The 22,569-nt window shown below is 44.7% G+C and overlaps 1 protein-coding gene and 1 long non-coding RNA gene across 4 annotated transcripts in view; one reads left to right on the plus strand and one right to left on the minus strand.

Moving 5' to 3' along the window:
• Nucleotides 1-22,569, plus strand: part of LOC134471985 (uncharacterized) — a 125,146-nt gene that overhangs the window by 68,262 nt on the left and 34,315 nt on the right. The window contains exon 7 of the long non-coding RNA XR_010041794.1: nt 15,094-17,894. This is a non-coding gene — a long non-coding RNA (uncharacterized LOC134471985). The remainder of the gene's footprint in view (nt 1-15,093; nt 17,895-22,569) is intronic.
• Nucleotides 7,193-22,569, minus strand: part of Fam124a (family with sequence similarity 124 member A) — a 51,711-nt gene continuing 36,334 nt past the window's right edge. For 2 of the 3 annotated variants that reach the window (XM_003477446.5, XM_063232693.1), the window contains one exon: nt 7,193-9,684. In XM_003477446.5, the coding sequence (XP_003477494.1) occupies nt 8,872-9,684 (813 nt within the window). In that variant the 3' untranslated portion in view covers nt 7,193-8,871. Of the gene's footprint in view, nt 9,685-17,890; nt 21,278-22,569 lie in introns of those variants that run through there. The other variant, XM_063232694.1, reaches the window with a different exon arrangement.

A 22,569-nucleotide genomic window follows, 5' to 3' on the forward strand; every position in this document is an offset into this window, starting at 1 on the left:
AAAAGTGTTTTTACCTTGACAGGCTTCTTTATCAACTGTTTTCCTGTGTTTGTTTTACATGGTGAAGGACTTTTTATGTATTTAACATTTCATCCTTATTTTATTTAGCTTAAAACCATATCAAATCTTTTGTCTTTGAAGCATTATTTATAATAGTTGTATAATATTCCACTGTATCAGCATCTAACTTACTTTTCTAATTTACTCATCGACTGCACGTTCAGGGTGGTCCTCGGTGGCTGTCTATTATAAATTGTCCTGTGACACACAGGTACATCTTTAGCTCTGCTTTGGATGAATTCTTTAGAGCAGAGTTCTGGAAATTGAATTATGAGACATAAGCATTTTTAAGGCCATGGATATATCTAATGTCATATTTCTTTCTAAAACAGTTGTACCAGCTCAAAACCACATACTGATATAAATTGGGAGTTATTCTTAAAACACTTGCTCATTTGAAAATGGAAATGACATCTCACCGGGCCTGGCTGTGCTCTTGATCCCCTGTATTCCTGTGGACCCTGTGAAGAGGGCTGCATTCCTGAAACTACCGAGCAGTCTTGGTTTCTGAGGTTTTTGGCATTCTCTGAAAGTTTGCCCTAAGGGAGGCATCTCACTCGCCTCTCCTGAGACCTGGCCCTATTCCTCCCACTTTGCAAATGATGAAATTAGGACTGAGAAATGAAGTGACTTCACTAGGGGGACACAGCTCATAAGTCTCAGTGGCGGCATAGAAATTCTGCTATGTGTGACTCCAAGCTCCTGTTTTCTTCTAAGAGCCTGTCTTGGGGCTTTACTTGGGGTTTTGGATATGAATGAAGAGGTGGTAGGAGGAAACCTGGCTGAAGCAAAGCGTTGCCTGCCCCGGTCTCTACCAGGGGATCTGGGAGGAGCCTACGAGTTAGAAGGGGCAGTCATCACCTACCAGGCAGAAGGAAAAGAACACTGACACTCATGAAGCGTGTGCTATGTACAGAACCGAGAAATCTGGTACAGGAGGCAAGGTGTTGGGTGTGCACCTGTAATCACAGCTATAATCACTCTATAATCACAGGCTGAGGCAGGAGGATCCTAAGTTGATGACAGCCTTTGCAATTCTGTGAGATCTTGTCTCACAAAGAGATGGAGGGAAGGAGAAGGGAAGGAAATAGAGAATAGGGGAAAAAGAGAGGGGCTGGGATATGGCTTAGTGTGAAAGCTGTGGGTAGGATCCCCAATACTGCAAAAAAAAAAAAAAAAAAAAAGGAGAAAAAAGGGAGAGGGGTCTCATTTGGGCAACTGTGTGTTGAGCTTTGGTATGTGTTGGTTTGGGGGCACAGGAAAGCATCAAATCATTGCTATGCAGCAGGCAACTGAATATTCAAGTCCAGCTTTCAAGAAAATGTCACAATTGGAGAGGCAAATTCAGCCTGCAGGACAGGTCGGGATAGGAAGGAAGCCCAGGGCACACCGAGAGGGCCAGTGCTCCTCACATCTGAGAGCAAAGGCCAGGGTAGGCCAGAACAGAATGTAACAAGCAGAGTTCCCTGAGATGGTCACATGTGGTGGGGTCACAATCCTCACGCTGTTGCCAGGTACCTAGAAGTAGAGCCAGTTCAGTACCGGCCACACTGCACAGAAAAAACCCTGCTGCGGACCTGGGAGTGTTCTTGAGCTCTGAAACTGACTGAAGAAGCTGGAGAGTCCCAGCAGGTCTGAGGAACCAGCCCCCGTGATGAATGCAGCCCCAGACAGTCACCAAGCTTTATGGCTAAGTAAGAGCCCAGAGCTCCCAGCATGGAGTGAACTAGCTTGGATTGGGCACAGGAGGCTCGTTCTGCAGCACGTAGCTCTCAGAGTAGGACTAGAATAAGGGATTTGCTGCTGTCTGAGTCAGTTCTTTTGTTCTGCCAGGTCACAGATTTTTCAGTCTGCAGACCATGGTCATGGGCAAAGGCCCTGGCAGTGGATCCATCCCACTCATTAGTCTCTTCTTGCATTTTATATCATTACCCTACAACACAAAGCGGGAGCTGAGGAGGAGATGGAAACTCCGTCCTCGGTAGAGAGGAGGACTTGGTTAGCTTTTGAGTAGCGCGACCTAGGGGCCAGGTGGTATGTGGGAAACTGGAACAAGTTCGCATCTCAGAAGCTTGGACAGGTGAGGGAACATTGGCAGATTGCAGGGGAGAGGCGGTGGGCTGAGAGTGACTCAGCCCTGTCTAGAAGTTACAGGATGGAGGCAGAGCGACAGGAGAGGCGGAGAACATAGGTGGGAAGGGAGGTGGCCCGGAGCAGCTGAGCAGCCACAGACCTGAGGCATTGGTGGGGCAGGCAGCAAGAGGGAAGTGGCTGGGGAAGGGCGTCTCAGAGTCGGGGATCTGGGAGAAAGAAAAGCTCTCAGGAACAACACGTTCCAGGGCCTGGCTTTGCTGGTGGTGGCTTGACATGGAGGGACAGAACATCAGGGTGAGGACGTGATGGACTGTGAGCTGACTGTCACACTTACGACTTCCTGCTGAGTAGAATTCTGCCCAGGGGTGCTAAGAGGTGGTGGTGGGAGAACTAGTTGAGGCAAAACCTTGTCTGCCCTTGTTCTCACCAGGGTGTCTAGGAGGGGAAACCCAGAGCCTGGCTGTACCAGACAGAAGGAAAAGAAGACCAACACTGACGAAGCACCTGCCATGTACCGGAAGTCCGGGTTTTTGCATACACACATTGGGATTGAACTCAGGGACGCAGGGGCTCTATATCCCTGAGGAATGTTCCCAGCTAGCCATTTTTATTTTTTGAGACAGAGTTTTTCTAAGTTGCCCAAACTGGCATGGGACCTGCGATTCTCCTGCCTCAGCCTCCTGAGTAGCCGGGATTACAGATGGTCTCCCAAGCCTGGCTTGCTGTCCATATTCTATGATGGAGCTGAGACTCACAGAAGTGAGGTATCTTGCCCTTGGTTCACATAGTGAGTCACAGAACCAGAACTGGGAGCCAAATCTTTTGGTGCCAAAATGAGCCTCTCTTTGTGACTAGCAGAGGTTAGGTTAATTCCATTAGATCTGTGAGGAGGATTCTAAAATCTACGGGTAAATAGGAATGATGGTAGTGGGAAGTTAATCTCAAGGACACAAATGATGTCTGTCCCATCCAATCCTGTGTCTCCAGCACCTAACCTGCTGCCTGACATACAGCTGGGACACATTAGTGCTAGTTGAATGTTCAATGAATGACAATAAGCACATACACAGGGACAAATGAATTAAAAAGTGCACTAATATTGAAAATCTTATCATTTTCCAAGTGACTCAGAGGAGTGTGGGCTGAGGCGTCACCTGCTCAGAGCCCTCAGCCTCTTTTCGCTGGGGGACATTAGCACTGGAGTGGGCTTTGCAGTTGCAGAGTGTGGCTGGGCGTGCGGAGCAGGCTCCACCAGTTGGGAGCCCCTGTCCACGCAGGCTAGAAAGTGGCAGGGAGCCTCCAGCGTTCCAGGAAGACATCAGCCTCTTCCCCTGCGCTCAGTGTTTCAGGCTTTAAAGATCACTGGTGCAATCAGTCCCCCAGGCATTCTGCCAACTGTGAGTCCCCTGCCCTGCCCAGAGTGTGGCTGGAGGACATCCGGGAGTCACATCCGACACACAGGCAGCTCTCCTGTCTCCCAAGGTGTTGTCAGTGCCATCCTGCAGCCTGGAGGACTAAACAGGACTGAAATAGCGGCCTTATGGAGAGAATCCTAAGGAAAACCCTCTGATGAGAAGGTAATTTTAGAGATCTGCTCTCAAGCAGCTTGGTGTCCAGTGAGGAACTGCAGTGGGGAAACTCAAATGACATTGAAATGAGACAGCAAATTAGATTCTTTGGTCATAGATGAAAGCTACACAGCAACATACCTTTCCCCTTTTGCCCTGGCTTCGAGGACATTCAAGTACCGTCGTGTTTTTCTTTACCGTTGACATCTCTGTAGACTCTTGTTTCTTGGCTGAGACTTTGTTTACCTTGTCTTGCTTTACTGTCATTTAAATTGCACCAATAGATATCAAGAAGACAGAAAATTAAACACTGAATAATAAATGGAAGTAAAGTGTCTCCCTCCTGATCAACCCAGTGGAATGTTCTTGGTGGAAAAGAACTGTCAGTGAGCCTCCTGGGGACAGTGACCACCAGGTGGCACCAAAAGCTTCCCACAGCTGTCTTCAGCAGGCCACTGGGCCCTTCCGCATAGAGTCAAGTCCTGGATTGTTCCACTTAGAGTCCAAAATACTCTGGGCTTAGTTGTAGGGAGAGCAGAGCTGACCAAAGGGGGTCAGGGTAGCCTTGTTCAGATGCTTGTCTTATGAGATGAATGTCGCAAATGTTTCTAGTGAGCCAGGATCACTGTCCCTGAAACAGGGCCATCGCAGGGCCGTGGAGCTGCTGCATTTTTTAATGCATTCCAGGCACCTGGAGGTGATAGTTTCATCCCAGACGGGGAGTTTTGGGAGGCTGTGACGCAGCATGGGAGGAGCTTTTTCACCTTCACCAAATGTCCTCATGCTTCTGCAGGCACTGAACATTGTATATTGCCCCTAGTCCTGCCCCATGACAGGACAATCATTATCACATAGAAATTGGGTGCTAAAACAACCCGCATATGCCAACACCGTCATTCGTGATTGCTTTCATGCAGACAGGCATTTCTGCCACCGAGTTATATCCCCAGCCTGATTGCTTTCATTCAAAGCCACTTTGCAACTGTGCTTCTCGCCCAAAATAGGAAAACCTTTGGTAAAAGTCACAAGAATGTATTTGTATATATCTCTGCTTTCAGATTCCTCACCTCTCCTGAATTCATTTGTTTTAGTAATCCATTTTTTCACTCTGACTTCTCCATATTCTCTCAAATCTCTGCTGTATTGGATCAATTGTATTTCCAGAGGATTAAGGAGAAGTGGAATCTGATGATGAGGAAGGTATGAATGCCCAGGCCGGGCCCGTGCAGCAAAGTAGTCTGGAGTGAAAAAGGAGAAGGTCCCTGGTCGGACTGTCCTGTTGCTATCCTAAAATTGAACCCTGACGTCACTGGCCAGAACTGGTCACAGCACTCTCAGGGTGTGGGAGGGAGGGACACTCCATGGTTGGTATCATTGAATCTTTTTTCCCCGTTCCTTCCCTGCCTCCCTCCCTTCCCCACTTCTTTGTTCTGTTCATCCTTCTCTCCTTCTCTCTCCTTTCTGTGCTGGGGACTGAATCCAGGGTCTCATGTGTGCCAGGCAAGTGTTCCACCATTTAGCTACACCCCCAGGCCTCCATCTTTGATCTTATTTGTACTCAAAACTCTTCTGTAGTTTCTGTGGTCTACCCAGGTGCCCTTTATCTGATGGCTTGGTGTATTTCTTCATTTACAAAAAGTAAAGGGATGGGAAGATACCTGCACTACTCCTGATTTCCTTGGGGATGAAAATACACGTCCTCGCCGGGTGTGGTGGCTCATGCCTGTAATCCCAGCACTCGGGAGGCTGAGGCAGGAGGATCGTTGCGAGTTCAAGACCAGCCTGGGCTACAAAGTGAGCTCAAGGCCAGCCTCAACTGCATAGCGAAACCCTGTCTCAAAAAGATAAAAAATAAAATACATGTCCTTAAGGATCTTCACAACAAAAGCAAATATCTGTCCAGTGCTCTGCTTTGATGTCCCCATCCTTCAGGCCTTGAGGCTCAAGGAGCCCCAGCATTAAAACCCAATTTATTCTGCCACATGTCACCTCTCCCACTGTCACGAAAGTCTCATAGCCGGCCCCTTGTCTTTCTGTTCATTTTAATTCATTTAGGTGACCCGAAATGACTTCTGTAATGTTTGCCAGTCACTTGGGCCAAACTGACCTGGCACATGTGTCTATCTGTTCTTTACAGTGGATCTCTTTAAAGGCAGTGCTTAGCACAGTATAGGCCAAGGCAGCACCCTTCACAGGAACTTAGACAAGAGGCCCACAGGGGATGGGGTATAAACTTGACCAGAACACTCGCTAACCCAGCCTCTGGGCAATGCTGGGGGTGGGGGATGCAAAGCTAAGAGAATGGGGTCCATGCAGTGACAGAATTGAGACTCCCAGATCATAGAATCCGATCACAGGAGGAATGACTTGGGAGATGGCTGCAGAGTTTTTGAACTGAAAAATATAACTTAATGAACACCTATAGTATCCCAGCATCTATTATACGGGTACACTTCAAGAGTCAAGATCACTGGTGGGTGTCAAGAGCCATCCTGCACAAGGAACATGCTACCAGGGCAGCCAGAGACAAAAGCCAAGACCTTGTTAAATGTGTGCTCGGGGCTCCTTTCCACAGCGGCGCTGCTGCCTCAAGACCACGGCACGGGAGTGCCTGTGTGTACTCTCTTGGGGGCTTCTCTTTCCTTCTTTCCGTTTTCATGGGAAGTTTGTCATCCCTTCTTTCAAATGGCACCCATGACATTCTTTGGGGTCACTTGGCTTGGTAGACTAGCCTGCAAGGGAGCTGGGGCTGGAGAGCATGAGCTGGGCTCTGGAGCAATCCAAGAGAGACAGGGACTTATACCAAAAAGGGGCGAGCAGGAGAGTATATAAACAGGAGTCATCACTGGCAGGTGGTCCACCCATTTTGGCCTAACTGGTTTTGTTTTGTTTTTGTTTTTGTGGTACTAGGGCTTGAGCCCTTTGTACTGAGCTACATCTCCAGCCCTTTTTACTTTTTGGAACAGGGTCTCACTGAGTTGCCCAGTCAGGACCTGAACTTGTTATCCTCCTGCCGCAGGCCCCCACAGTGCTGGGATTAGAGGATGTACGCCTGCTGCCTCTTTAACACTCGATACTTACGTGCTTGCTCCTGTTTGCTGGAGGCTATGTCATCGCTGAGTTATTTGTTCCTCTCTTCTAATGTGAGCATCTGCATTTCACCATCAGTTATTGGCTTTGAGTCACATTCCCACACAGGAAGTGGGATGCTAGTGGCTAAGAATCAGCTCTTCAGAGGAGGATCTGTACCACTCTGAGCCCTGCAGTTCTATAGTCATTGGCTTGAGCAGAGTAGCCCATTTTCTTGGTGTTAATACATATAGTAGTGGATGTAGACTTATTGTTGTTGACTGTGGCTGACCTTGAGTTAATCTCAGGCAGTAGTCTAGCTCACTGCTGACACCTCTCTTGGACCAACTCTGTCCCCACCCACTTGTTCTTATGAATAAAGTTTTATTGCAACTCAGTCATGCTCATTCATTTACACTTTATTGTTCATGCTACAATGGCAGCAGTTGCAACAGAGACTGAAAAAGTTTAAAACATGACTGACAACATTTAAGATATTATATAGCCCTTTCCAGGAAAACTTGTTACTCCAAGAACAGAAGTAGAAAAGACCATCTTGTCATTGGAGCAGAACATTACAATCCCAAGTCTTGGGAAGTCCAGGATGTGGGATGTAGGATCTAAGGCTCTCATTACAAGGATGGCAGACCTGAGGCTGGGGAGGCCCCGGTGGGGAAGGACTCTGGGGCTGTGTCTGAGCTGGTGTGGGCCCTTCCAGAGTAATGAAAACCGGGCCACGTGTGGTCTAGACAGGGAGCACTGGGCTGGGAGATGAACAACGCAGACCTATGTTCTTCCCCAGAGACAAACAGTATTCAGGGACAGCCTGGCATTGGCCCTGATGCTAGTACTTGACATGGCTGAGGATGGCATTGTAAACATACCCTTAGGGGGGATTTCAGTGACACTGTGACAAAAGCAGACAAGACTGGGAGTGCCAAGGTCACGAGCTTTACTTAAGGCTCCTGTGCATTCAGGGCAGGCTAGCAGTGCACCTGTGTTTATTCAGGAGAGCATTTTTTTTTTTTTTGGTTTCCCATTTTGGGAAAAGGAGACATTTGTTCATTTGTGCAATCAAAATGCCAGCTAAAATGTTCCAAGTCACTTCAAAATGAAAACCACAGGATGCGTGGCTGTGCATTTACTGAAGAAAGCAGTATAAAATCTGACTCCTATCACTTATATACAGAGACATATGCAGCCCTTAGATTGTGCTTTTCAAAGGTAAAATATCTTAAGCCTCTCTACCCACTATGCCTACTATCACATTCTGTAACTCCAAAGAATGAATTCTCTTCAGTGACTCAAATTAGTTCAGAGGGTGGAGTTGTCATCTGTAGCTCTTCATTGATTATAGGAATGTGTTACTGAAACATGTATATGAATTTAGATTTTGGAACTCCACATATGTTTTGTGTACCAGGAATCTCTTACACCAAATCTTTACAAAGCACATTAGCCACTTCTGCATAAATCTAGATTTTCAGATGTCAGTGGATTCAACGTAAGATGCTCTGCAGTCTGAGGTATTCTGACAGCTTCTTAGCACCTGGTTTTGAAAATCCCTGGGGCCACTGTCCCCTGATAATGTAAATGTATGAGTATCTGGAGAACCTGATAGGGGGTAATTCTGTCATTGTGCACTATTTTATCATGCCAGTCACTTAGTATCTTTCCCACATTTTGGCTTTAACTATTTTTTTCTCATAGCATGAAAATTGCCAAATCAGCTCTGGCTGACTGGGTTTTCTTTTCATTTCAAATAATTATAGGAAGCATTTAAATTGCATAAGGGCAGTAAACCATGTCTCAAGATGAGTATTTAAAAATATATTTCCTGATTTAAATTTGTTGATAGTTTATTTGCATAAAATGTTAGTGGTTTCACTGAGTCCCTAGAAATAGTCCACCTCTCAGCTGAGAGCAGTGGCATGGCAAATGTGCGAATGATCCCCCTGAAAAGATAATGAAGTTCCAGGCCATCCTGGAGCTGAGAACTAAATATGCCGGTGTGTTCAGAGGGCAGAAGGCTGGAGGGACCTGAGTCTGTGTCTGAACGTGTTCAGAAAGCAAGCAATGTTCAGATGTAGAACTCCTCCACGTCATTATCCCCATGATCGGCCAATGCTGCAGGTGGTGGCACATCTGGACTGGTCTGTGTGGCCTTGGGAGTAGCACAAGGGACCTCTGGGGATGACTCTGAGAGGGAGGAGGCCCTGGAAGCTTGGGGAGCAGGAGTAGAGACAGCCATCAGCAAGGAACGGCAAGATCCTTTAGTTAGAAAAGGGAGAGAAGCCCAGGAAGCCTCTGTGCTTACCCCACTGCCAGTGGGCAGTGGTCCTTCTTTGGGACCCTTGTATGATGACCAGTGGCTGATGTATCCTTCAGGGGGACGAGCCTTCTCTCCTGGGCCACAGAACTGACTGGGTGCAGAATATGCAGAGACCACAGAGAGGTCTGAGGAGGACAGCCGCAAGCCTGTGTCCACATCTGTCTCCTGAGCCCCTTCTAAGTCATCAATGGAAAGGAGATGGTCATGCCTATGTTCAGATGCCCTCTGGCCCATGGGATCCGGGTTTGAAGACCGCTGTGGTTCAGTGCAGGAGACCGGGGTGGAGCCCACTGTGGGCAAACAAAATAAGGACTTGCTTCTCGGGAAAGACCAGGGAGGGCTTGGGGTGCTTCTGGCTTGTGTAGCACATTCCTGCTGGTGTCCAGAAGGCGAGTCCAGCTGGCCGGGGCCCAGGAACGAGCTGTCACACAGCACTGGCTGGCCGCTGCTCGGGGTGTGGCTCAGTGCGGTGGCACTCGGTGAAGGGATAGAATGAGGCTGCTTCTCAGTGGAGTGGTGTGCCCTGCCGGGCCTGGGGAACCTTTTGTGTACCTTCTGTGCCTGCAGGGGGAGAGAACACACCTCATTAGTCAGGACTGGGGCTCAGTGGCAAATGCAGCACGAAACACACAGTTCATCATCGGAAACTTCTAGAGAGGTCTCCGAAGTAAAGCAATTTCAGAAATTTTGTTCTTCAGACTTAAGGGTAAAGACAGCATAGCAGAGATGGGAGCAGCCCGGGGCAGACCTCTCTGTCAGAGGAGCCACCTCAGACCTCATCTGGGAGATGCAACTAGCTGCTTTTCATGATGGGGAATAATGTTGCTAAAAGTACACAAAAAATTAGTGAAAAGAGTGAGGGCCTGGTGGAGTACACTAGTGAGGCTAAGACTCACCATGAGACACAAAAAGAATGTGTGAGGTTTATGCTTCCCTCCAGCCAAAGCATCAGCCTGGGCTTGCCCTGCAGACACTGTTTGGAAATATTGTTGGGAGGAGGATGAAGGGGTCAGGACGGCCTTGTACAAGCAATTTCAGGTCACATCGACATGGGACTACACTCCAGGACCTGGTGACCCCAAGGACACAAAGCTGGGGATGGCCCATGGTTCAGGCAGGAAGCATTTCATAAATGAAGAAGGGTTCTTAGGAGATTCATGTTCTCTTCTGTCTTTTAGGAATTAGGTCTAGCAAAGGGGTTACTAAGATGAATCCTGAGGTCCTCCTGAGGGTGGCACCTCATCCTGTCCTACTGTATACCCCAGGCCCAACCAGCCAGCACAGCTCCTCTCCAGGGACCCACTTCTGTTGCACAGGACTGAGCATTTCTCTTCCAAAGCATCTTTCTACCTACTCCGCTTCTCTCCATTCTCCCCACAGAACAAGACTACAAGTCAACCTTTTCATTTAAATAATGGGTTTGAGGACAATGGGTCTGGCTTTATTTAGCAGAGGACCCATGGACTTACGAATTTCTGAAATAACAATAGTGTTCTGGCTGGGTTTTGCTGGAAGGGGTATTTCCTTCTAGGAAATATGAGACACTGGCTTTCACAACAAACACTCCTCCTTGTTAATCTGGAATCTGGTTTTCCTGTGGCCTTGTGTTTATGGAAGATTTATATGGGTAAAGGAGGAGAAAGCACAATGAGGTTCTGCTTTTGACCACATGAAATTGAAAGGGTCAAAAAATGACTAAGACTAGAGAGTGTGATGATCAACACCAAGCAGGGCACTAAGGAAGAAACCAAGCATGCCCAGGAGAGCAGAGTTCTCAGTGCCAACGGCCCTAGAGTAGGTGAAGATGGCACCCTTTGAGGATGGGCACTTGTGCTCCTTGGAGGCAGGCAGGAGTGAGGTTGTGTGCTGGGGAGAAAGGCCTGTGAGGGACTTGCAGGTCAGCAGCAGTTTGATCTTGGAGTTCATGTGCCCAAGAAGCAGTGACGGAAGGTCAAGTTGGAATGAAGCCCAGGGCCATGCTAGTGAAGAAGGCCTTTACACTCGAGGCAGAAATCCACCAACTTAGCCTTCTACTGATGTCACATTCAGTCCTAGTTATTCATTCTCTGTGACTATTTGTTTTACTGATTTCTAAGATCCTTATTGTGTAATTCCAGAAATCTCTTACTACTAGAGACAAATGAATTGACTCATTCTTTCAATCAGTTATAAATGAGGGTATGTTCAGGCTTTGCATGGGTGATTAAGGATGTGACAAGATACCGATCTCCTTCACAAGTAGTCCTGTTTTATATATATATATATATATATATATATATATATATGATCACTATGAGCATTTTCTATGTGTTCTTTGATGTAGAAAAGGTCCAGAGAGGCAGACACAGTTAATTTCCATGAGACATGAACTTAGGTCCCAAGAATGAACAACGCAGCATTCAAATATAAGGATGCCACAATTCAAGCCTGTCTAGGGCAGGAAGGGTTGTCAACTTCACGGAGGAGCAGGCAGTATGGAGAAGCAATGCTTGCCTTGGAAATCACTCTGGACAGAATCCTGGAAGCTGACAAGGTGTGCACTGGCTGGAGGGCAGTCTATGAGTACAGAAAGGGCATTTTTATGGTTTGGATAAAACTGGTCCCCAAAGGCCAGCTGTTGGGATTTGGGGGAGTGATAGGATCATGAGGGTGCTAAATTCAGCAGTGGATTAATCCATTCATTAATTCACAGCCCAGCGGACTACTAGGAGGTGGGCCTAGACAGTGGGTCGCAGAGGTGTGGCTTGGAACCTTGCAGCTCCTGCTTTATCTTCCCTGAGGCGAGCAGCCCTTGTCAGGCACACGCTCCTGCCATGATGTGCTGCTTCACCACAGGCCCAGAACAACTGAGCCAGCCAGTCATGGACTGAAACTCTGAAATCATAGCTCAATCAGCCTTTCCTTGTAAGGCTGCCTTTATCAGGTATCTTGTCATAATAGCAAAAAGCTAAATAACGCAGGTATTCGAGCACAGATGTGGTCTGAACAGAGATTGGGGCCATGAAGCTGACAAAGAGGGGAGCCTGAAAAAGTGTGAGGAGTCAGGTCAAGGTGGGCTCTGAATCACATAAGAGGCGGTACTTCAAAACCTGAAGGCTTTATGCCAAGATGTCGGTGCCCAGCTGTGTGAAGAATGAGTTGGATGGAGGCAGGAGACCACTGAGGAGACACCATGGTAATCTTTCCTTTGTGAAGAACTGGGTCAAATGAGTCACATTAGCAGCTGCTCACATGAGATTCTTCGCAATCATGGATTCCGATATTGAGATGTTCCAGGAGTTCCTCAACTGGCATCTTCTCTGAAGTCCTCAGTCTCTGCATTCAGTTTGTGTCCCAGGCTGGTCTTGCTGATCTACTCCCTGCCTTCAGGCAATGCACAGTAGCCTATGAGATTCCTTAAGATATGTGAAACTCTGAACTATGGGTCCTTAAAGAATATGATGCAAAACGGTGTTAGTGCTGGTGGTAACTTGGCAAGGTATGGATCTTCTAAAGCTCACATTGTTACAGCCAGCCAAGTTAGATAGAAATATTATAGGCAGTCAAACAGGACTAGGTCCTTGAAGGAGCCAGTGTAGAAGGCCAGATACCTTGCAGCTGTTGGGGAGACAGTCACCTCTGCTGTGGGCCAGACCTCAAGACAAAAGATAACTCAAATGCACCCACATACTTCCTAAGAATAAGCACCAGGAATTGATATTCTAAATAGTTCTCTATCACCCTGAGGAAACCAGGAGTCACCATTCCAACCCCCTACAGGAAGAGTCATTGCTCTTTAAGCATGCCCACTTGCTATGTGACTCATTTCCCCATTTGTTCCTGATTTAATCAATTTTATCTGAGCAATTAATCTTATTGGTTGATCACAGTTCTGTCTAACCTTATGTCTACCTACCATTTTGAACCCACCTTACCTCGTGGTGGTTTTGCTCTATAAAATTCCTAGAAAAGATGGGGAGTTTGGCAACCCACTCGGGACTACTTCTGTCTCTCTCAGACAGAAGCTTTCTTTCTCTCATAAATATATTCTGCTGTTAAAACCTCTGTTGTTCCTAAAATTCACTCTTCAGTTTTGGAGAACACAAACATGTACTGGACATATAGTAGGTTGGGAGTTTCATTCCCCTATATCAACATGACATAGGCCACTGTCACGTTGCAACTTTAGTTTGGAGCAGCTCCAACATGGGCACTGGAGCCTTGCTAACCATAAGGGGTGGGAAGATTGTGGGCAGAGATGGCTCTTTCTGCTGTATGACCTACATACCAAGGTTTGCTGCTATGGGTTCCATGTCTCTTGGACTCCCACTCCATCCCTCTGACTGTCCTGTCCTGCTCAAGTTAATGCTCTGTAATTCTCTTCAGGGCTCTGTACCCTTTGAGAGAGATCTTTCTGGGCACACATGCTGTCCACTCCTGGTCCATAAGCATGGATGCAGAATCACAGGTGTGCCTGAGAGGTGTCACAGCAGGGTGGCTGTGGGAGAGACAAACTAATTTTCCCCATCATTTGAGCTTGGCTGCATAGGAGAGAAAAGGAGGCATCTCCATGCAGCTGTTGGGAGGACGACGCATTTGGAGGTGGAGGTTGTTTCTGGGCTGGGGAAAAAGTCATATTTATTAACTAAAACATCTACTTTTTCCAGAGGCCAATACTCCTGGGTTTTCTGATTGATAAGTACTATATGTGCCACTTTGTCAGTCTTACTGAAGGACTTGCTCTTGTGAGCTGATAGTCTAAATCTGCATGAAAAAAAAAAAAAAAAAAAAAAAAAAGGAAGCCTATGTAGGTATTAGTTCAAGAAATGCAAAAGGTCCAAGTTCCCATGCAAGGAATGCTAGGGGTCACCTAAATCTTTTCATTAACAGGGACTGGGGGTAGTGTTAAGCTTGGTTTGAAATTAGGCACAACTGGAAAAAGGTAAGTATATCCTGGTTTAACAAAGATTTAAATGACTGTGACTGCTTCACAAAAACATACCTATATGCTAATTTTTACTGCATGATAAAGGCAGGAGGCCAGAGCAACCCTTTATTCTGTTGTTTTGAAGAGAGGTGTCACTTGGTCTTTTTTCACTGAGGGGTGCCCACATATCAATTTGAGGTCCTGCTGGGTGGGAGGAACTGGGGCTGGCCTGTGTTGTGAATAACCGTGGGCATCTTGAGGTGGGGGCTGGAGGCAGGGAGGTTGCATGGCCTGTTCCCCCTCTCATGTCTGCCTAGGGCTAATGCATATGCAAGGGCCTGTCTGGTAGTGTTCTCTGGCTCTGCCCAGAGGTAGAAAAACCAGCTAGCTTCTTCTAGAAGTAGGGGCTTATCTGACCTAAGAGAACTTGTGTGTATAAAGGATGGAGCTCCTTTATGTACTGTTCTCCTGCTGGGGTTCTGTTTCCTGCCTCTTTTGTCTGTCTGGTCAGGAATGCTAGAGGCTGAGAATGAATCATGGCAGATAGGTCCAGAGACTCTTCCCCAGTGGGCCCTCCCATGGTGACATTAGAGGCTTTGCCTTTCTTGCATGACTTCCAGCCCTTTGGGCTTCTCTCCTGCGGGACAGTAGGCCACACAAGGCCATAGGATCAGCTTCCTTTCTTTATGATGAACTGCAGGCTAGAGGCCTCCCTGGAATCCAGAAATTCCCTTTGTTGCTATTTAAGGAACTTTCTCAAAGGAACAGAACAGCACTACATAAATTAATTTGCTTAGGGCAAACAGCCAGGGACTTCTGGTTATGTTCACTAGAAAATTGGAATTCATAAATGGCTCGCTGAGCCTGAGCATCTTTCTTAAGGGTCTGGGTGTCAAGAGGCTCAGTCTCTGCCATATGAGTAGAATCTTTGCTTCTTAAACTGCAGGTAAAAGCTGTTTCTATTGCTCCTCTAGCAACCTGGCGGTGTCTTACTCAGGGTCAGAAACTTCTCTGTCCACTTTACCCCTCTTCTGAGTAAAGTTATGTCCTCTGCTCTGTCCTAGGCAGAAACAAGACCAGTGTGCACTGTTTGTTCTCTAATGAACCAGTCCAGAGACTAATAAATATTAATCTCCAAAAACTGGACAACGGAATGATATAAGGAATCAGAATTTTGCCTTAAAGAAAGTTTTGCCTCTGCTCACAGTGGTTCCATATACTTGCTACAGAAACTTCCCATGGAAAAGCCTATGTTGAATTGTCAGAAGCAAGAGAGGAGGATACAGAAAAAAAAGGGCAAGGTAAATTTAAGTGGATAAAGTGTACACATTTTGTAAAGTCAGTGACATTTTTAGGTCAGAGGTTTGAAAACTGTCATAGGGATTCTTGGCAATGTAGGATGATGCTTTAAGCAACATGGCTGGATTCCTCTGCCTGTTTGCCTTTCCTTTTTGCCATTAGTGGAAATATATGGCTTTGCTGAGAATCATCAGAGCAATATGTCATTTCCATTCCTCATACAATAGCACACAGTATAATTTAGGCATAAGAAAAATACTTATTCTCCAGAATTGGTAAAATGGCAGCAAAGCGATAATCCCTGAGTGCTTTCCCTCAGGTCTGCACCTGAACATATCCCTTGGCAAAAGCCACTGCTTTGCAAAACCCCCTCCCTTTGGCCCCATGTCCTTTGGGAACCCTAACCTGTATGTTCCAGCCACTGGGAACTACCATCATTTTCAAATACAGTGGACTCACATATAATCCTGAGACTTTCTGTTGTACTTTCAATCTCCGTCCGCTAAGAGAGATACCTTCCTGCTGAGAGAGATCACCTGCCGTCTTCTGAGACAAGGTTCAAGGTGATACTGTGGTCCCTGTTTTGAAAAACAGCAGGCCTTATCTTCTTTTGAAGTCCTGTAAGGGCTCCAATGTTTAGGTTTTATTGGTTTTGTTCTGTACTGTTTTGTTCAATTTTATTATACCTGATGATATAGGCAATTCTTTTTAAGATAGCAAGAAGCATTATGATAACCATTGTTGATCACCTGGTATTCTGTTTTTACATCATGTACTATGTCCATCCTTTTGTTTTGACTGACTCTATTTTGTTTTGTCACATTTGGTTTTATTCTCTTCAAAAAAAAGTAATAAAAACTGTAGAAGTAATAAAATCCAAAATGTGTAATTGTTACTGGAAAAAAGAGAGGAAAAGAAAGTGCTCTAAAGGATATAACTGCATGTATATTTAAGTGTGCAGGGTAGAAAACCATATTATTAAGTTTTTGTTAGATCACTGAACAGAACTGTCTGCAATCTCACTGTTTGAATGTCCACTTTATATGCTTTAATTTTGTAACTTGAACAAGTTACAAATTTCTAAGATGACAATATGTATTCTATTAACTAGTGTTTCTTACTGTTTGCTTTTTTGAAATTCTGTATTACTTGTACCCTTTTACTGTTTTGTTTTTTTCTCTTTAAATAAAAAAAAAAAGAAAAAAAAAAAAGAAAAACAGCAGACCCTCACTGCAGAGACACACAGCTCCGAGAGAAACTGCTGAGCACGGGGCAGGGATATTTTCAGCTTTCATATACTTCCAAATATTTTCCAAACTGATGATATCAATGTATAATTCTACCAGGAATTGATAACTATTTTAATTGCTCTGCATCTCCACTAAGAGTTAATATTGCCGTTGTTTTTAATTTTAGGAATTCTGGTGGACAGTGGTATGTATTTGTATTGCCCTGATGATTGATTATATGGAGCATTTTCCTATGGGTTAATTGGTTTTTTTTTTGGAATTTTCTTGTCTTTATATATGCAGATTCATTTCTTAGATATATGCATTGCAAATATCATTATCCAGTCTGTACCTCATCTTTTTAGTGTTTTGGTGTTTTCTTTTGATGAACTGATATTCTTATTCTTAAAACAGTGATTTCTGTTTTTTTTCTTTCAAGTGTAGTACTTTTGTTCCATTTTAAAAAGAACTCTTTTTCTATCCCATCTAGTAGCCCATCTGAAATACAGTGAGAAGGGCAGCCCAGAAAAGAATTTGGTCTCTAAGGACTCTGAACTACTGCAAGGAGGAGAGAAAAACAGACATCCAGCTTTATTAAGCTACTATTTTTAAGCCCTGTGATCTCCACTTGAACTGAAGTTTATAAAATCACTTACAATAAATAAACAACAGACATTTTGCAGAAATACCCATTTATATGTTTAGAGGAGTTGTGTTAGTTACAAAATCTTTACTTAGTGCTTTAAAATATATATCTTCTAAAATAGATTATCAAGAAAATTTTAAGTTGATTCATACATGTAAACACAAATATATCAAAAATAGTATTTATTTATTTATTTATTTACACAGGGCCTTTGTACTGAGCTATATCTCCAGCCCTTTTTAATTTTTTACTTTGAGAGTGGGTCTTGGTAAGCTGCTACATTGCCCAGGCTGGCCTTGATCTTGCAGTCCTCCTACATCAGCCTCCTAGACTGCTGGGATTACAGATCACAGAAATAATAGTGCTATCTAATGATAATGTGAATATTTTCCAGCTGAAGAATGTTTGAGGGATGTTTCAAGGGTCTACTTTGTTTACTACAGGAGCAGCTCTTGGAAACACGTGGGAAGTGTCACAGGGAGACAAAACAGAAAGGGACTGAGCACCTCGCAGTGCGAGGAATGACCTGGGAGATGGATCTGAAAAACAATCCAGTAAGACAGAAGAGCAACTGAGAAAATCAAGGTCATGTCTGAGGACTGGGAGCTCAGGCTGACAGCTAGTGAAACTCGTAACCCTGAAGAAAAGGCCAGAGAGAGCACCACGGCCATGTGCAAAGCTTTCTGTTTACGTAAGTTCTCCATTTTCCTATGTCTGCATGATTGTGATTTACTCTGCCCACTGGGCGGTAGGGGGCAGGACCAGATGAAACTGACAAGAGTGTAGAATTTCATTAATTATCACTGTCAACTGCTTTTTATAAAGACTTACACCACATTCCGATTTTACCACCTCTTCATTCATGCACAAACACTGCATGTGCCCTCTCTGTCTCCCCTACAGATTAGTTACCTTCTCCTCCCCTTCTTTTAAGTTAGCCTAACACAAGGCTTGGAGCACTGAGTCTTGCTCCATGCCATGGCTGACGATGACAAATGCAAGAGACAGTCACTGAAGGCAGGAAGGACATATGGAGATACACAGGGAACAAGGGAATGTGTACTTTCAAAGTCACCCTACTGACCTGGCCTGCCCGGCCCCTTATATGAAGCTGAGGCAGACGGAGGTCTGGTTCTGTTTAACTGTGCCACCCAGCCTGCCGAGGGGAGGGAAATGGCTGGTCTGGTGGGTAGCACTCCTTTGAACTTCAACGTGGGATGCTTGTATGTTTTGGCTTGGACTCCAATCTCTAATTCAGAGACAGCTACGCCCCCACCATTATCATCTGACACAGATAAAACTGCTCACGAAAACCGAAAGACAGTGCTATTACATAGCTGAGCTATCTGACCATCTTGGAAAAGGACTTACACTTAAACTGTGCAAACACCAATGAGGTAGGCAGGTCCACAAAGCCTCTTAGAACAGTGCACTGGCCTTGGCAAGCTCGTGTCATGGCTTAGATAACAGCTGGTCATCCCTTTCCTTCCACTGTCAGCGGGATCACTCCCACCATCATTTGAATCATTGAAAATATGTATTTGCTAGAAAAGATACTGACAAGGTATCAGTCTCAAGGCTGATATGATCATGAAAATATGCCAAGTAGAGGAATGAAAGCAGAATTTATTCAGTGACTTCACAGTATTTCATAGTCCTTGCCGAATCTAAGAATGCTTTGCAAAGGTTTTTTAAAAAATGTCTATTTGAAAGCAGCTGAAGCAAAATCTCTGGGCTGAGTCCCAGACAGGAGCTATTCCACTCTGCAGGTGATTTCAGTGTCCTGCCAGCTCAGGAAACTGTTGCTATGGCTGGCTTTCTGATTTTCTCTATGCCTAGTCCGTCTGTCTGTCTGTCTGTCTGTCCTGAAAAGGACTATATCTACTTTGAAGTCTACAGAAATTAGGCTGTTCTGGGTGATTATATATTTTCATGGCTATGTACTTTTAAGGACTTAAACTCTTTCTTGCTCTCTGTGAAGTAAACTCTTGCAAACTGCCACCTCCAAAAATCTGCGCTTTTGGAAGGCTCTAAAGACGAAGACTCAGAAAACTGCCTTTCTCTTATACAATTCAGAAAGCTTGAGGGACAGGTGAGGCGAGCACGCAGAAATACTTTCTCTCCTTGTCTTGCCCTTTGCTATGCTAATTTACTTAGCATTCATTTCCGCCTCTTTTTATACAATTATTTTGGCTGAAGTGTACTGTACTTGTCCCTTCAATAAATCTGTCTGGAAAATAATACCGATGATAGAAATTCTGGAGAATGAGTTTCTACTGCCACGTTCCCCCTCCATAATTTTTCACGTTGTTCTTATCTGCAAAGCTGTTTATGTAACAAAACCTGCTTTTTATCCTTGAATCCTCATCAGTTCTGTGGCTTACACAAGTTTTCTCCTATGGTATTATCTGCTAACTCGCTTGAAACAGAGAGCAATTGAGTACTTGTAAAGTGTATGCCAGAAACACAAGGTACTTACATCAGAAGGGATCAACTGACTGCCCACAGAACAAAGGCCAGACTGAACACAAGCCCCCTCTAGCCCTGCTCAGAACTCATGGACATCATTGCCACTGGAGATTACAAAGAATGAAGACAGAGCTCATCTTTTCCATAAACCTGCCTAACTGGGAGAAGGCAGTGATTGTTGAGATTGATTTTGTAGCAACAATGCCTCTACTCAGCAAACAAAATTTAGGCCAGCACCCTAAGGTTGGATGGGTTTTTAAGAAGCATGCCAGGAATATGTCTGAGGCTCATTTTTGCTATTATTCACAAAGCAGAAATCCTCATTATGTTCTGAGTTGCTCTTCTGGCCAGAATTCTGTGTGGCCTTTTGTGGGTAGTAAAAATAAGTAAAAACATTACATAATAATGACTTAAAATTCTATCTTTGAAGTGCTTATTATTAAGATACAGATGCAGAAACAGAAGGACTTAACAATGAAAGAACTTGATAGAATCTCAGTGACGATGCTAGCTAAATATCTTTGGACAAAGATAGGATGTATTTTTGAGGATTGTAAACCTGAATTATCTCAGGTTTACGTTTCTAGATCTGGCAATAACATGGTATGTGGTTGGCCATGTGCCTAAAGAAGTACCCTCTGGGGACATCAGGGATGGAGGATAATTCTGGGTTTTAGGTGTCTGGTTCAGGTTGGGTCCATCTTGAGTTACAGAGGACCTTACAGAGGATTGGCCAGGTCTCCATTTCCATGGGATCTTCGAAAGCCCAGAGCAAATAAGGCACTCTGGGAACATTGTCAGCTAGAGGGGTCCTCAGAGTACCTCACTGGTTCCCAGCTCTCCCCTTTCAGTCACTGACCCTTGGAATTTTTTTTTATTGGTACCGGGGATCGAACTCATGACCGCCTGCTTGCAAGGCAGGTGCTTATGCCACTGAGCTAAATCCCCAGCCCTGACCCTTGGAATTTCTACATCTTCAGGACCCACCCCAGGTATATCTGAACCAGTCTTGGCTGGAATTAAACTAACTTTCCTTTATTCAGGGTAAAAGTCTGCATAATCAATGAAAATTTGGGAATGTTAATACAGTTTCAGATCTGCCTTCATGCACAGAAAAAACTCAAAGCCACATTTAAAAATTAGTGTACAGCGCTGGGCACGTAGCTTAGTGGCACAGCACGTGCCTACATGAAAACAGCAGTGGGGTTCAGTCTCCGCAATACACACAGGCAACACGCACCCACACAATGCACTATTCAATTAACGTTATCAATTTCTAGTTCATTTTCTCTTAAATACATTGATCTGAGTTCAATTTACAAGTCTTCTCACTATTGGTAAATCCAGCAAATGTTAACAATTATTTAAAGGACCTTTTGAAGCTTAATTTCCTTTGACATTCTAAAGTGCATTTTTATATTTAATGTATTGGTTTTCTTTAGCATTTTTTCTTTCTTTCTTTCTTTCTTTCTTTCTTTCTTTCTTTCTTTCTTTCTTTTTTCTGGTTGTGCTAGGGATCAAATCCAGAAACTCGACATGCTGGGCAAGTGCTTCACATTGATGTACCACAAGCCATTTGATTTTCTTTTTAAGTAGATCAGTGATCTGATTAATAAACAGAAAATTTGAAGTATGTAAATAACTCTTATAAATCTAATCATGAAACATAAACAAAGGAAACCCTAAATCCTCTTAAATGGTTCAATGTTACAAATTTACTAAAACTTCACTCTTATATTGCCCAACCTGAAAGCACAAATGTAAATCAATTCTAAATTACACTTAAAATTGGAACAAGGTTGGCCTCTAGTTCTGAAAGGTCACATGCTCTAAAACACAACAAATGCTTAAAATAGCAAACATGAACAAATTGTTTTTGAACTTACAACAAAAATGCTAATATTAGGAATTTGTGATTTTCTTTTCCCTTAATTCCGAATTTTTCTGGTATGAGATGTGTCTGCCAGGGAGGCAATTGCATCATTCCAAACAGTTTGGGGTTGCTTTTCCAGCTAACTGAAATTATCCATGGATGGTGATTTTGGCAGGGAGGAGTCCCACCAAGCAGGGTTGATTAACAGGGGTTCCAGAGCTTCAAGGGGCTGTTCACATGGTCCATCTCCCTGAACTTGACTCATTATTTAATTCCTGTCCATGACAGACTTCTGCAACTCAACTCAGACTGAGGGTAATTTCTATCAACACCTCACTGACTGCACGTCTTTATTTCTCTTCTGATACTTACACACTCAGCTGAGTTCTACGTTTCTCTCAAGTCTTTGCTGCCTAAGTAGTCCTCTAATAAGCAAGTAGTCTTGGGTTAATGGAACAGACAAGTGGGTTGAACTTGGAAGGCCCAGATATGTGACATGTCCTATTCCAAAGAGGTACCAAAGAAGCAACCTCACACATACCTGCTGGCAGCTGAAGTGGGAAGCAGGGTAAGGAAAGAGAGGAGATAAAGTGGCTCAGAACACAAATGTCAGCATCGTTAGACATAAAGGTATCTCCGAAAGCAATTTCCTTCCCTGGTTCGCACAGCCTTAGAGTATAGTGTCCCTTGAGAGCATTCACGTGCCACAGGCGTCCAAAGAGTCAGCTTCCGCCCAAGGTCCTGGTCCTACGAGTTCATGCCCAGTGATCCTACTCCTGCCATTTGATGACTGAGGCAAGGTGAATTCCTGATCTTAGGGAAAGCAATGAAAAGATTAAGCTGAAACCACTGGATTGCCTTTCCTGACCAGGCATACTGTTGTGCAAGGAAGTCACAACAGTACAGCGTGAGACTGAAGTTGTTTCTAATGGAAAAGCTACTAGCTCTCACTTAACCCCAGTTCTGCTGTGGGAAGGAGATTAAAGACCTTTTCATATCTCGTTTCAAAGGACAGAGAGCAGCA

The sequence above is a fragment of the Cavia porcellus genome, unplaced genomic scaffold (genome assembly GCF_034190915.1).
Source record: "Cavia porcellus strain 051 isolate PalLab524CR breed Dunkin Hartley unplaced genomic scaffold, mCavPor4.1 scaffold_21, whole genome shotgun sequence".
NCBI classification, from domain to species: Eukaryota; Metazoa; Chordata; class Mammalia; order Rodentia; family Caviidae; genus Cavia; species Cavia porcellus.